Raw genomic sequence first — 15,399 nt, forward strand, 5'->3', positions numbered from 1 at the left:
ACAGGAAATGTTAGACTAAGGACAGAAAGTTCCAAAATTACTTGGTCTCCCAGGAGCCTGAATGATCATCTCAATTCTGAATACTTTACCCCAAGTTTTAAATGTTTAACACGATCTGCTGAAATGTGCTATATTAGAGCTTAGTTTTGGGCTCTGGAAAACATTGGATTGATAGAGCGTATGTGGAACACTTTCAGTATAAAATGTAAAATCCAGCGTTAGTTTTGGGCCACTACTTAGGACAGTGGAGAGCAACCTGTGGCTCAAGAGCCACACGCAACCCATCGGGGGTTCTATGTGTGGCCTGCGACATTTTGTTTATTGTTGTTCACATGCAGGATTACCATGATACTTTTAAAGTTACAGACTAACATGGCTGCCCCTCTGAGACTTATAGTTCACAGTCTAAGTAGATGAAATACATCCATTGTATGTAATTGATCTGTTTAGATTCTCGGGGTGCGTCTACACAGCAGCTTTATTTTGGAATAACTGACATTATTCCAAAATAACAAAGAGCGTGTCTAGACTGCACAAGCATTTATTTTGAAATAATGGTGAGCTGGGGGACTTCTTATTCTGACTCACGGTAATCCTCATTTCATGAGAAGTAAGGGAAGCTGAAGGAAGAGTGGTCTTCCTTCAACTTCCTGCTGTGTAGACAGCACCAAAAGCCGAGTTCAGCTACTTTGATTTAAGCTGTGCAATTGACCTAGATGAAGTTGCGTAACTTAATTTGACTTTAGTCCTGCTGTGTGGATGTACCCTGAGAATCCAAGGAACAAGTGTGTCTTATGTATGTGTACTTCACCTGACACCTTTATATTACAGTAGCACCCAGAATGTCAAAATAACCATCAACCTCACAAAAAAAATTATCTATTTGCAATGCAGATCCACTAGTTCCTCGTGCTGTTTGATGCTGACTGAGTCATCTTACTAGAAAACAGTGACCTTACAAAGATTGCAAAAACTGAACATGCATGTACAGTGAATACAAGACATTGCATTACAACTAGGCTGTTATTTGTATTTACAGGTTAGGGAAACGCTTGGAGTTTGGAACATGGCCTTCAAACATTCCCGCACCAATGGCACATTCCCCACAAGGGGTAGTCAAGATGTTACTCTGAGAGGATCCTGAGATGATGAGGCCATGATGGATTAGGATTTTTTTTTTTAAACTTTGTCTTTTAATCTTTCAAGAGAATAAGAACAAGCAGCCCCAGTAGTTAACTTGAATAAGGGAAGGTGACTGGCAACAGCAATTGACTTTTCCACAAGACTGAGTTGTGGATGCTGTGACAAAGACGCACTGCTGGTCAGTCTAGTACTGCAAATCACTTTCCTACATCAGCTGCTGGAAATAGCATCTTGAAAGTTGTTTCTGGAACACTGCTGTCCCAAACGAATGGCCTCCTATATAAAGTAGGGTTAGTAATCCTCCCCATAAATACTGATACATTTTGTGTAGCACAGCTATTGTTTCAGCAAGAGAGTTATGGTGTTATGATTTTCTAGTGTAGGGTGCTGCATGCATCAGTGGCATCAATTAGGGAAATGTTTGTCTCCATCCAAATTTTAATTTCATTATGAGAATTTTTGGATCAAAATCAGTGCAACTGCAAGTCTAAAGTAAAGCCGGGTGGTCAGATTAATTTGTTGTCAGAATCCCATTATATAACAAATTGCCTTTCATATGATAAGATGTTAGCGATAAGAGTGACTTACCATTAAGATTTCTTAACGGTTAAAGAAGGAAAAATGCCTTGATTGCAAATATTGAAGAGACCCCCAGATATGTAGTAATGCAGGAAAGAAATAGTTGTGCTGATATAACAAACCCATAGCATCTGCAGTTTCTAGCCACTACATGACTGCATAACATGGCAAGACCTACACCACTGACCTATTGATAGAGTTAATCTCAGTTGATGGGTCGGGGCTTTTTGCTTTCTGACAATACACTTGATAATGTGCCTCAAGTATGTACCATAAGAATATACCCCTTCTAGCTATTGCTAGTGATATTAATCCCCCAAATCCTTAATTCTGGCCAAGGATTTTAAGATAAACTCTTTTAAGATAATTTTTTATCTAACAGAATAATGCTCCAAGTTTAAGTGGAGTAGATTCACCAACAGTAGTAATATCATGTTATAGAAATGTGAACTTGCAATATGATGCAGTATGGCTAAAACTATTTTTTTGCCCAACAAATGAATACATAATTGTCTTTTTTTAAATATTCAGCTCTGCAAATACAGATACTATTGTACAGGAAGCAACTACATCTTAATCTCACTCTTTGATATCGAAATTGTCTGGTTTAATCAGTGAACAGAATAAAGCTTATTCTGAATGTTAACCTATGGACGATTTTATCTGATCCACTGTGAATTCATTGCCCGTGCCATTGCCCGTGCTGTTTACATTCCAATATTAGTCTAACCTGTTTCTCAGTTGTGTTCCTGCAAATGGAGCTTTAAACAAGGCCACACTCACCAGATCTAGTGGAAAACGATTTAAGAAAATGTTCATGTACTCTTCCTTGTGTGGTGTTGGTCTTTCTGCCCATGCTCCTCAGAGTGGCTGCCCCAGGAGAATTCTATGTGTTGCACTACTAACCCCCCCCAATACTGTAGTACCCCATCCCTTTCCCAAGACCCTGCCCCTTTCTTGAGGCCCCGCCCCCTCCGTTCCCCTCCTCTCACTTGCTGTCCCCAGTCCTTACTCACTCTCATTGGGTTGAGATAAGAGGAGTGGATCTGGGGTGGGAATGAAAGATTTGGGTGTGGGAAGGGGTGGGGTGAGAGATGCAAGTTCTGGGAGGGAATTTGGATGCAGGAGGCGGTGGAGAAGGGGATGCTAGCTCAGGGAGGGAGCTCCATGCTGGAGAGTGTTGGGGGTCAGGTGAAGGGTTGGGGTGCTGAGCAAGCTGCAGACTTGTGTATATCAGGGTGCAGGGGTTTGAGTTGGAGTATATGAGTGGGTCAGGTGTGTGATAGCCTCAGGGCACAAGTTTGTGGCATGTGGATGGTGCAGGGGTGTTGTGGCACAAGACTGGGGACATGGGGGTGCAGGAATTTGGGGATGAGCGGAGCTCAGGGCAGGAGGTTCAGGTGTATGGCCTCCGGGTTGGGTGTGGGGCGGGGGGTGTAGAGGTGTTATGATGCTATGGCCAGATGAGGGCTTGGCCCCAACTGGGGGCTTGTTGGACAGGTTTAATTTTTAAATAATATATTATGTCCAACACAAAATGATTTCAACAACATCTTTATTTAGGGGAGGGGTGGGGAATATTGTTGCGGTCAGGGGGCCACTGACCCACAGAAAAATCATTCGAGTACCACATGAGTAAGATGCAAAAAACCAACCCCTCCAAAATCCCCCAAGCCTCACTGATGTGACCCTAAATGAGACACCTCACTCCCCGGGCACTCCAGCCCCGTGATGGGGTGAGGAGGGTAAGTAGGACTGAGGATGAATGCCTCAGGCCACATTCACTCTTCTGGGGATCCAGGGTTTCTGGAATAATGGTCAGTATAATTATACTGAATACAGTCTTCTGGAATAATTACATGGGTACTGAAATAATGATTCCAGAAGCCTGTATTCAGGATAAGAGGCATATTGGTGTTCCCTGTAAGCTGTGCACTTGTGCAGCCACTAAGGAGAGATTCCAACGCTGCCCAGCTGACTAGCAGAGCGCCCACAACTAGGTTTGTGTTTCTGCTAGTGGTGCACATTCACACATTCTTCAGTGCATGTGAAAATGTATTCTGCACACGGATGGAAAAGATTAGAGGGAACATTGGTGCAGATAAACTCTCTCACCTGCCCCAAGTCACACAAGAGCTGGAACCCAGAAATTGCAAATTCTAGGACAGAGTCCTACCCACTGGTCCGTCCTTCATCTCTCTCCATGGCTTTCTCTGAAACACACTTTACATGTTTGTGCACATGCACACACACGCCTGGCCCCACGAGGACCAGATTTTTCTGAAGAACTCAGCATCCATCCTGCATCTGCCATGCCAGATCCCTGCGCTTAGGACCATTCGCATCTCGCCAGTTTCAAGCGCGACAGCCTCAATCTCCCTTGTTCCCACATATGGAGTCGCCAGCCATGTGAGCTGTTATGCCTAACAGCTGTATGTTCACAGAAATAGGGTTGGACTGTAATAAATGGCTGAGCAATGAATTCAGCCCACCACTGGGCTGGTGCTGGAGGGGGGGCCGTGGGAAGGGCCGTGGCACTGGAGGAGGGGATCTGGGAAGGCCCGTGGTGCTGGAGGGGGGTCTGTGGGAAGGGCCGTGGCACTGGGGGGGGGGTCCATGGGAAGGGCCGTGGCACTGGGGGGGGTCCATGGGAAGGGCCGTGGCGCTGGATGGAGGAGGGTCCGTGGGAAGGGCCGTGGCGCTGGAGGAGGGGCCGTGGGAAGGGCCGTGGCGCTGGAGGGGGTCCGTGGGAAGGACCGTGGCGCTGGAGGGGGGTCCGTGGGAAGGGCCGTGGCGCTGTTAACTCTTTTAAATCTCCTCTGTTGTAGAATCTGTCTTCTGAATGGCCCAGTTGGTTTTTCATTTAATCTGTTTGGTTTTTTTATAAGCAGAATGTGGTTGCTCTCTGAATTCCTTGGACTGAGAGCCTCTGGCTGAAAGGGGGCTTGGCTTACCTTTTAAGTTATTGATCTGAATGCATATTGGTCACTTTGGAGTCTAAATTAAAGTTATTTCCTAACCCCTGAGGCTTTCTGTTTCAGGGTCATCTGTGCTACAGTGTTCAATCGTCTGCTCTCTCTTCATTGTGTGTCACACTGACCTACCTTGCTGCGAGCAGTCCTGCTGCCATGTTCTCCCAGCTGCCCCAAATCCCAGCAAGTCCAGTAATTCCTGGCACCTCCCTGAGTTGTAGTCCAGCTGGAGCACCACAGACAGTGCTAAATGGTTCCAACCTAGTACCTGAACGTGCAGAATTAGCATGGCATTCACCATTCATCTTCTAAAAGGCTTCATCATTGCCTTGAGGTACTGACTTTGACTACTAATCTCCAAAAAGGATACACAAAGGAAAACTCCAATGGTCATAGGTAGGTTAAAAGAAAAGTCCTCTAGAAGTTGTCGAGCAATGAGCAATGTCTGGTAAGAAATATAAAGAATTAATGTTGAATTTTTCATACAAAATTGACTTTATACTTTGACTTTTTTAAAAGAAATGTATGTTAACCCTAACAAGGTCAAAAGCTGCCTAAATTCCTTCTCAGTACATCAGATTGCACCCACCTGATACCCAAAGAGGATACTTAAAAAATTATAAATTATATGTATTAGTGTGTTTATGTGTTTGAAGTGCTTATAAACCAGTAACAGTTTGATTTAATTTGAACAAATAATACTTTATTTCTGAAAAGTGACAGAAGACGGTACTTCCATCTTGTGACCAGTGCATCAGGGTGTAGCATCCAGAACAGAAAATGCCTAAATTAATTGAATAGTAAAACAAAATGAGGGGTAGGCTGGATTAGGAAAGAATTAACTCGCTAATGGCTCCGTAGCTTAACTGGGTGTACACTACCGTCCATTGGGGTTTAAATCACCTCTCTTGCTAGAATTTTCATTTCTGTCGGAGATCTCAAGATGAATTACTCAATGTAAATCTTTTCAAAATACCTTGCTTGATAAAATATGTTTTTTGCAACACCTAAAACTTCCCATTCTATACATTGGAGAGAAGACAGTTGTGCTCTTATCATTGCCATAAGAGTGGGTGTGTGTGGCATTGGGACTAAGTTGACTTATGCAGTGCTAAATGGTGTCTTCTCTTCCCTCTTGCTGCAGTGAAGGTTGCAAGCGTGTTATCTATTCACTGGTTTTTGTTCCATTGAAATCTCCATCCCTTGCATCAACTTCCTCTTCTGAACCTTCTGCTGCATTTTCAATGACTCTTCTGCCTCCAGATCTACGGGAGGGGGCAAAAGATGTTGGCTCATTTCCTCTCCTGCAATAAGAAAACAGGCGTTAGCTTATTTCAACTCCTTACAAATTAACTCAGAACTTTGTGTACAAAGCCCTATAATTGCATCAGTGGGCATGCAAAGAAATCAGGGAAGTTATTGTCTCAAGGTAACTTTCTGTAGCCCTTAGTGGTACTTTGTACTGATGTCTATGCCTGTGCGGGGCCTGTGCGTTTGTGCAATGTGGGACTGTAACTGGATTTGTGACCTTGTGTATGCAAAATCACAACCCCAATGTAGCTATTGCACTTGTTTGGTTTGAAAAGCCTAGTCCTCTTCCAAACAGAGACTAAATCACACACTTACAACAAACATGTTTTGTGTATGTGTGAAAGAAGGGACTGGAAATACAGGCATCTGGATCTAGCAGCAGTCAGTATTGTATCCCTGCTGCCAAGGGAAGATTCAGAGGGATGACCCTGGATTTCTGAACAGAGCATAAATATGCCCCTCCAAGTCAATATCATGTAGTGTTGGAACTGTAATGTTATGCTCTGGAGGGATTTGTAGCTGCTTTTTGCAGTAGCCACACCTCCCACTACAGAGGTGCACCAGTGTTGATTCTTTTGTGCCATAGAGAAGGAAGAGCTTCTCTCTGCTTGCTTTATAGGTAGGGAGGGGAAATGGATTTGTGTAGAATGCGAAGCTGCACATCCTGCCAGCCTGCACATCCTACCGCTGCACCAGACTGGAGTGCCACTCATTTAGCACTGAGAAGTACATTCCTCCCAGGGACTCCCCCATGCCTCATGAAATTAATGAATCATCGAATGCTAGAACTGGAAGGGACCTCAAGAGGTCATTAAGTCCAGTCCCCTGCCCTCATGGCAGGACCTAGTACCATCTAGACCATTCCTGATAGCTGTCTGTCTAACTTGCTCTTAAATATCTCCAGAGATGGAGATTCCACAACCTCCCTAGGCAACTTATTCCAGTGTTTAACCACCCTGACAGTTAGGAAGTTTTTCCTAATGTCCAGCCTAAACCTCCCTTGCTGCAGTTTAAGCCCATTGCTTCTTGTTCTATTCTCAGAGGCTAAGGAGAATAAGTTTTTCACAGAGAAGCACACAGAATGCACTTCCTCCCACCTTGCCCATTTCTCCCACCTCCAGAAGTTTCAGTTATGGACCTAGCATGGAAAATCCCCCGTCCCCATCCTAGTTCGATTGGGGCATGGACAAGAAGAAGGTGAGGAGAGAGGAGAAGAATTGAAGCACTACAAGTGGCAGCTTAGAAGTAAAAGCAGCTCCTCAGCCGTAGTGTTATTACTTCAACAAAATAGTAAAATAGAGTCCCCATTTCACCACAACTTCTATCACGTTCCCATTGTTAAGCAAACCTTCCGTAAAGGCTTGAGAGTTTAGAGATAAGCAAGGAAATTCATGATCACTGAACAATGCACAGATTCTAATGAGGTTAAACATCCAGGTGCTCATTTGGGTTACAGCAATCAAGCCTAAATACTGAAGTTTTCTTTTGTCCAAGCAAATGTCTAAGTCAGTTTCATTTATACTGAAGCCACTAATAAAGCCCAAAAGTCATTCTACCTTAGTGAGTAAGCATGTAAGTATGTTAGCTGAATTCTGAAGTTAGAGGTATACAAAAAAGCCTGTTATGTCCATTGTGACATTAAAGGCTTCATAATACCACTATCCTTAAATTAACAAAATCTTTCATTTTGGTGTGAGCTCTTACTGCTGCAGCAAACAATTAACTAGCCAATAAAATCTATTTTGAGTTAGTTATTCGGCCACCGCAATGACAGAGTAGAAATGGATGCCCTGCTTTGTACAGCGGAGATTTGTTTGCCCAGTTTTTAACAATTTGTCTTGATCTGCAACACTTAAAATTCACTGCTGCTGTTTAAGGTATCAAAGGTGCTAAAGTGCTGGTCTTGTAAAAATCAAGTGAATGCACTAAATTGAAGAAAAAGCAAATTTTACTTCTTGTGCTTACTCATTAAATAGAGATACTTCATTTGTTTTTGCGCTCTCTGTTGTCGCTCATCATTGTGGACCAAACTCTGCTTTGTGAGGGTAACTATACTTCAAAGTTATGTGGCATAGCTATGGCAATCAGAAGCGTGCAGAGATGAAAGCAACTTAAATTTCTTATAGGTACTGCTGTATCATGGCCTCCTCTCCCCCCAGGAATCTCAGGATGGGGGTTTGCAATATGACAGGGATGTCAGCATGTAGATGACTACATGAATAACCGATAAACCTGGGCTCATCGGTTAATCTTGTTGACTACACACATTTCCTCCCCCCCCCCCCCCCGCCTCTGTTACAGAGGCAGCAAAGGGAAGGGTGAGGCGGGAGCCAGTGCCTGTAAGGAGCCAGCTTTTAAACCAGGTCCCCACAACCACCGGATCCTGTGAAGCAGCCTGCCCTCCTCCCACCCCCATGCTACTGCCTCTGATAGAGAGGCAACAGTGTGGAAGGTTTGGGGGGGCAAGTGAGAGCTAGTACATGCAGGAAGTCAGCTTTCAAACCAGCTGCCTGTGCACATTGACTCCTGCGGAGTCACCTGCCCCCTACTCTGTTGCCTCTTTATCAGAGGCAGCCATGCAGTGGGGCAGGCGGGAGCTGATACGTGTGAGGAGCTGGTTTGAAAGCCAACTTCCCATGTGTACCGGCTCCCACTTGCTCCCCCCACCTTCCATGCTGCTGCCTGTCAGAGGCAGCGGGGCGGGGTTGGGGGAGGGCAGGTGGCTCCACAGGATCCAATAGTCATGGGCAGGAGGGGAAAGAGGGGAAGGCAGGCAGGAGCCAGCGCTTGGGGGAAGCTAAAGACTCCCCCACAGATACATCCCAAGAGGCTGCTTGCTTTTTTCTTTCCGTGACTGTCAGGGAGCGAGGGGAAAGTGCACAGGTTGGGTCACTCGCTCCTCTGTGCCCTGCCCTTTGCAGCCAGAAGGGAGAGGAATGCAGCCTTCTGTGAGCTTTCCTCTCACTCCCTGACAGTGATGGGAAGGGAAACAGCAAGCAGCAACCCTGCATAAATCTGGGAGTGGTCTTCAGTTCCCTTGACCTTCTTAAACATTCTAAGGGGCCTTGGGGTTGGAGCAATCCTGGACTGGTGGGTGACACACTCCCAGCCAGCCCTTTTCACCTGCCCAGCTGCCTGCTGCTTAGTGCGGCAGCCTGCGGGGAGTCCAGCTTCCATCTCCTGCAGCAGAGCACCCCAGCCAGCTGGCTCCTTGCTGGAGGAATTCACCAGAGCACACCAGCTTCCTTTCACCTCTGGGAGTATGGGACACCCTCCCCCCAAACTCTGACCAACATAGTTGTGCTGCCAACACCCACACTGTGGACATAAAAGGATATGCAAACTACAGATACATTAACACACCCTGGACCCAAGTCCTGGTTTTCATTATACATTGCAATAATGGAATTGAAGTCTAGGCTGTTAATTTGGTATAACTCTCTGAGTGATGCTTATTGCATTTTAGCTTAAATCATGCTTCTTAAACAAATGTGGCTCTAGGCCATGTTTATAATTATTTAAGAATGTCCACAGAGCCATCTGTACTGATGTAAATTATCATGTAGACAAAGGGAGAAAGGGAAATTGTTATGCTGGGGTTTAGGCTCCCCCCATGTTTATTACACGATGAAAACCCTTATGTGGCCAGCACACCTATAGGGTATTGTGTACTGTCCCATCTAGTAGCACTTAAACCATTTACGGAGAGACAGAATGAGTTTCCGCTACAACCTCAGCTGAAAGCTAGCTGGCTTTTAGCTTAAGGGGTAGAGGCTCATGTATTAAGCTCCAGAGGTCACTGGTTCAATTCTACCTGTTGGTGATATGTTTGCAAGGCACTTACTTTTGTTAGCATTTCACTTTCCATTTAATCTAGCTGTAATCACATTCTAGTCTGTTACATTGACCTAAAGGCAGTTGCTAGGACAAAAGGTCATCTTTAAATATCTGTGTAATAACAGCTCCGTATTTGTAAAAAGAGATTCACAAATATTACAGAATGCTCTTTGCTTAGCATCACTTCTGCTGGTGTAAAGTAAGATGTTGTTTAGCTTAAAGCATCAAGCAGTACAACTTCATAGGGTATTTCCATGCGTTAAACAGTAGTGAGTCAATCCTATGTCAGAACATGTAGGCATGCCTCAATGTATATACAAATAGCTGCTCTATAAGAATGTATAGTAGTATACTTATAGTATAGCTATATGTATAGTAGCTATTTAACACAGGCACACATTGATGTGCTTTGGAGGACAGGAACTTACCCTCTAATCTACCATTAGATTGTTTTGTTTGTATGGCAGACTTCATGCAAATAATTTTCCAAAGCACATGTAAGATTAGCTATTCTTACCACCTGAGTACGTATTTTAAAGAATTCACCATATGAAATGTGCATTGGTAGTACAGTGAAATTCTAACATGCTTCAACATCCCTGTTCATAGCCATTATGTGTCTTTAATGTTTTCAGTTGTTTTAATTAATCAAGGCTCTAGTTGCAAAACTTCCATGTTTAATTGGGACTTTAAAAAGTGCAAGGAAGACTATATCATGCAGAAATTAAATAAATGAGCAACTTGTATGTCTTTTGTCAGCAGAGCTTATGAGAAAAGTGAGAATGCAATGTTTGCAAATCCATGTCATAACACAACCTAGCTGTAAGAAAGATGAATGACCAACAAACGAGATGGAAGAGAGTTGTTGTAATATTTGTCTCCTTTGATACAACAAACTAATGTCAAGATATCCAAGCCTTCACAGTTTGCAGAAATGTCACATAAAATTTAGTTGTGCAAAAGGAGAATGGAAATTTATGCACTACAAGCTAGCTGCAAAGTTGAAGGCATGATACCTGCTCAGTCACTGCGAAGGTTCCTGAGTCCCTCTGAAACAGAGATAGAGAATCCCAAGCAGTTATACTAAGCACATGGTCATTATCACTGCAGGTAAGTTGCTTTCAAATAATTCAAGTACATTATAGCATATTATTGAAAACCTTGTTGAGCAGAAGTGAGTTTTGGACTGTATTATGCATTAATCCAGCACTCAATTGGAGAATAGGTGGAGGGATTTGATTAGGCAGCTGCTACTTAGTTTAATTTTCTCAATTATTAAAGGGCACGAACTAAACCATAAGAAGATATTGTAAGGGCAGCAGTTTTCCTTTAACCAATCAAGAGCCTCTTTCTTTGTGCCACAGGCATCACAGGCTCAACAGCTGTGTTAAAGTTTGGGAGTGTTAATAGAGTGAGGTGACTATTGTATTATTTGGCTTGTTATATATAATGAGAAAATGGGAGTGGCTCCTTGGACAAGCCTCTGTCAAAGTGGCATGAAACCACTTCACAAGTGAAGATGAAACCCTACAGGTCAATATGCAGAACAGGGAGGCAGCTTGGGCAAGTGTGACTTAGGCCATTTCTTCACTAAGTGGAAGATTGATGCTACCGTAATCGATCTTCTGGAGTTCGATTTAATGAGTCTAGTTAAGACTTGCTAAATTGCACTCAAAGGGCACCCTCGCCAGTAGCTGGTACTCCTGCTTCTGCGAGGAGTAAGGGGAACCTCCTCCTGCTCTGGGGATGGTAGGGAAACTCAAAACAAGGTAAATCAACTCCAGCTACGTAATTAACGTAGCTAGAGTTGTGCATCTTGATTCGGCGTTCCTGTTTGGTGTAGACCTGGCTGGAGTGTATGTGCTTTGCCTTAGTCCTGGTGTGCACTACAAACTTCTGTCAGAACTGCGCTGCTCAGGGAAATCCACCCCTTCCCGAGCAACACAGTTACACCTACCTAACTCCTAGCATAGACAGCTCTGCATGGGAAGGCTTCTCCAGTGGCCCTAACTACCACCTAGGGAGGTGGAGTACTTACACTGATAGGAGAAGCTCTCCCCTCAGCATAGGCAGCGTCTTCACTAAGTGCTACAGCAGCATAGCTTCTGGAAGTGTCAACAAGCCCTTTGATTCCCTACAGAACTTCAAGGTCTCTGAACTTCTGGGATATCACTTCAGTCATCTCCTGTGTGTATGGGAGGAGACTAGCTGAAAGAATGCTAACTAGTACTGTATATAATAAATATCATGGCAGGTAGGTCTATCAACGCCTACTAGCCAAAATGGCAAGGGACACATCCCCATGATCAGGGTGTTCTTAAACCTCTGAGTGCAAGAAGCTGGGACTCAACAACAGAGGACAGATCACTTGATAAATTGCCCTGTTCTGTTCATTCTCTCCGAAGCATCTGCCATTGGCCACTGCAAAAAGATAGATACTAGGTAGATGGACTATTGGTCTCACCCAGAATGGCCATTCTTACATGTTCTTAATATCATCCTCAAGGCCCTCAACTCCAGTCTAAGATTTTCAAATCTCAGACTAGACTTAACGCTGTTTCTATTGAAGCCAGTGGGCGTTTTATCATTAACTTCAATGGCAGCAGAGTGCTGGGGGCTTCAGAAACATCTCACCCATGAAGGGTAAAGTCCTGATGCTACCGGGGTGAAAGTAACTTAAATTTCTTATAGGTACTGCCCTATCACAATCCGCCCCTCATTTGGTGGAGGCGAGGGGCTTGGCCATACAACAGTACCTGTAAGAAATTTAAGTGTAGGATGGACAGCAGAGGGTAGATGGTCAGGATGTGGGGGGGGGGGGGATGCAGGAGTCAAGGTTGGGACATATAAGAAGAGGGCTCAGGGCAGAGGGCTGGTTGAGTGCGGGGTAGAAGGGCAACATTTTGGGGATGGGGAGGGGAGGCTGCAGCTGCACTTACCCCATCTCACTGAGTGTTTGTTTTCTTTTTGCTGACTAGGGAACAAGGCAAAGTTCACAACCAGTGTCCTTCCTCCTCTGCCCTCCCCTGGGCAGCCGGGAGCAAGAGCAGGTTGTGAACTTTGCCTCACTCCCTAGTCAACAAAAAGAAAAAAAAACCCACAGTCAGTGACAGGATAAATGTGACTGCAGCTCCCCCCTCCCCGAAATAGCAGCAGAGGGGGAAAGGGAGCCCCAGGCTGGGGCCCTCCCAGATACTCCCTTCTGCCATCAGCTGCTCTAACCTACCAGGCTGCCTGCTTATAGCGAGACAGCCTGCAGGAAGCCCAGGGAGCAGTTCTGGGGGTGCTCCACCCCTCCCCCTGCAGCTAAGTGTTCAGTTTCTTGCCAGAGCGCCACACCAGGACCCACTGGCTTACTTTCACCTCTGGATGCTACTGAAGCTCAGAAGAGTGTTGCTAGTGACTTTCATGGGGCCATGACTTCACACCAAGTCTTTGACCCAGGGATAGCATTTGTATTATGTTTATTGAGCGGATGTGGGGAACCATAACTCCCCAGTGCCAACAGGGAGTTTCTTCTTAACCAAGATTCTTTCCTCAAATTCTGCTATACCTCAGAATTCTAAACCTCTCATTAGTGGAAAGAAAATGGCTAGTAAAAACCAAGCCCCCCTACCTGAGTTTGCTCTTCAGGGCAGTCATCTCCCGGCCCATGGCCTCATTACTTTCAGCTGCTTCGTCCAACTCTCTCTGCAGTTTCCTGCGATTTGCATTGATGCGCTGGGCCTCTTCCTCAGCCTCCTCCAGCTGTCGTTTCAGTTGTTTGACTCGGGCAGTGCTCTTATCAGCCTAAGAGAGAAAAAAGAGGCATGCTTAAGAGTTTTGAGTTTCCTTTAAAGAGAACAGAACGTTCTTTAAAGAGAACAGAACTACACCCCTTTATTCCTGTTGATGTACTTTCCTGACTCTACCCCTGCAAGTAGCTGCTGTGGCCTTTATTGTGACATCCCAATAGGATTAGCTCTGCTCCTTTGGACTGCATGTATTTGATGTGTCTTGAATGAAATTAACACTTTAGGTTCTGGGATGAAGAGTGGTCTCTGTCAGCAGCCCTACATAAAGCTTAGATGACAAGAGGAAGCCAGCTGGGACAAGCATCTGAACCCAGGCCTAATCAGGCTGTTCTAGTTGGCTGGCCGGCCAGGGCCAGGCATCATTGCCTCAGTATGGAGAACAGAAAATCTGGCTGTCAAACATGAGTCTAGTGAAGGGCTTTGCAGGGAAAAAAAGCGGTTTTCTTTCTTCTAATGGCAAACATCACAGGTGGCAGCCCCAGTGAGGTCCTGCTGACTTGCATTTACACAGTGAGGCACGACACAGGGTTATACACCAGAGTTAACTTGCCCTGACTCTTTGGGGGCACTGTAGCAACTGTCTCATTAATCAAGTACAGAGTTTTTCTCTCTTGGCCCAACAGAGGCCCTCTCAGGCTGGGATCTCTGAGCCTAGACCCTTCCTTTTAAAGGCCTGCTAGCTGTTTTTCCCTCCTTGGGCACTTTATTTGAGGCAGTGCAGGTGTGACCCTAAAAACTCCTCAGTGCCAATTGGCAAAGGGTTGACTGTTCTGTAACAGCAACTCCTATCAGGCCTGACAAACTTGCTACATTTAGCACACAGTTTTCATAATATTTGTAAAGAATGTCATGTGAGATCTTATATGAAATCCAGGATACCACCGATCATTAATATCATTGTGAAATGTATGGAAGGAATTTTGTAAATATACTGGAAAATGTTTTTAAAGTCTGAATCCAGGCAGGCTGACAAACAGGTTTTTTCAAGACAAAGGTTGTAGATTCACCTATGTGATATGTTTCACATGCATTGTATGCCAACCTTGAGAGCATTTATGAGGATGTAAGGTCAACATGAAGTCAGTGTATTAGGGAATAAAGCCAGGAGGTCAAGAATCATCCTGATTTTGGGGACCAACAATGAATTTGGAGGGCTATAGGATGATGGAAAAGGACACTATAATTCTGCACCGAAGACGCAAATGCCACAGTGCTTTTTGCATTCATGAAAGAGGGATCCTAACCAAGGTGGTTGGAAATGTTGTGAGATCCACTCACCTAAAGCAAACTACTTTAGACGAGGGGTGGGAAACCTTTTTTGAGTCGGGGGTCACGGACCCACAGAAAAATCAGTAAAAATCAGTTGGGGGAGAGGGGACTACACACAAGTGAGAGAGGGAAAAAACCCACTCTCATTGGCATGGCCCCCAACTGAGGAGAAAGACACTCCCTGCATTCTCTTACACACCAGAGGCCCAGCCTAGTAACATTTTTTGCCTAATAGATGTTTGTGCCTCAATCCCACGGAGGAGTAGCGGGGAGGCTAGAGTGCCAGCATGGGCTCCCCAATTCTGGGGTTGGGGTGCGGCCCCGAGTCTCAGGGGCTGAATCCAGGTAACACGGGCCACACCCACTCCTGGTTTAACCTGTCATAGATGAGTTTAGACTCAAGAAAGCATTATACTTTGTTTTATATGTACCCATTTGTGTGTCTATTATTATTCTCAGTAGCTTTCAGATCTTTATCTTAGATAATAAACTTG

The 15,399-nt window shown here is 44.8% G+C and overlaps 2 protein-coding genes across 6 annotated transcripts in view; one reads left to right on the forward strand and one right to left on the reverse strand.

Moving 5' to 3' along the window:
* NDE1 (nudE neurodevelopment protein 1) overlaps nucleotides 1–2,368 on the forward strand; it is a 40,849-nt gene extending 38,481 nt beyond the window's left edge. For both annotated transcript variants that reach the window (XM_014571759.3, XM_006119592.3), the window contains exon 9: nucleotides 1,040–2,368. In XM_014571759.3, coding sequence (XP_014427245.2) covers nucleotides 1,040–1,133 — 94 coding nt within the window. In that variant the 3' untranslated portion in view covers nucleotides 1,134–2,368. The remainder of the gene's footprint in view (nucleotides 1–1,039) is intronic.
* A 3,002-nt stretch (nucleotides 2,369–5,370) lies between these two features.
* Nucleotides 5,371–15,399, reverse strand: part of MYH11 (myosin heavy chain 11) — a 112,213-nt gene continuing 102,184 nt past the window's right edge. For 3 of the 4 annotated variants that reach the window (XM_075899365.1, XM_006119591.4, XM_075899364.1), the window contains 2 exons: nucleotides 13,459–13,631; nucleotides 5,371–5,998 (listed from right to left, as the gene is read on the reverse strand). In XM_075899365.1, the coding sequence (XP_075755480.1) occupies nucleotides 5,860–5,998; nucleotides 13,459–13,631 (312 nt within the window). In that variant the 3' untranslated portion in view covers nucleotides 5,371–5,859. Of the gene's footprint in view, nucleotides 5,999–10,858; nucleotides 10,892–13,458; nucleotides 13,632–15,399 lie in introns of all 4 variants that reach the window. The other variant, XM_075899366.1, reaches the window with a different exon arrangement.

This window comes from Pelodiscus sinensis, chromosome 16 (assembly GCF_049634645.1).
Source record: "Pelodiscus sinensis isolate JC-2024 chromosome 16, ASM4963464v1, whole genome shotgun sequence".
NCBI lineage: Eukaryota > Metazoa > Chordata > Testudines > Trionychidae > Pelodiscus > Pelodiscus sinensis.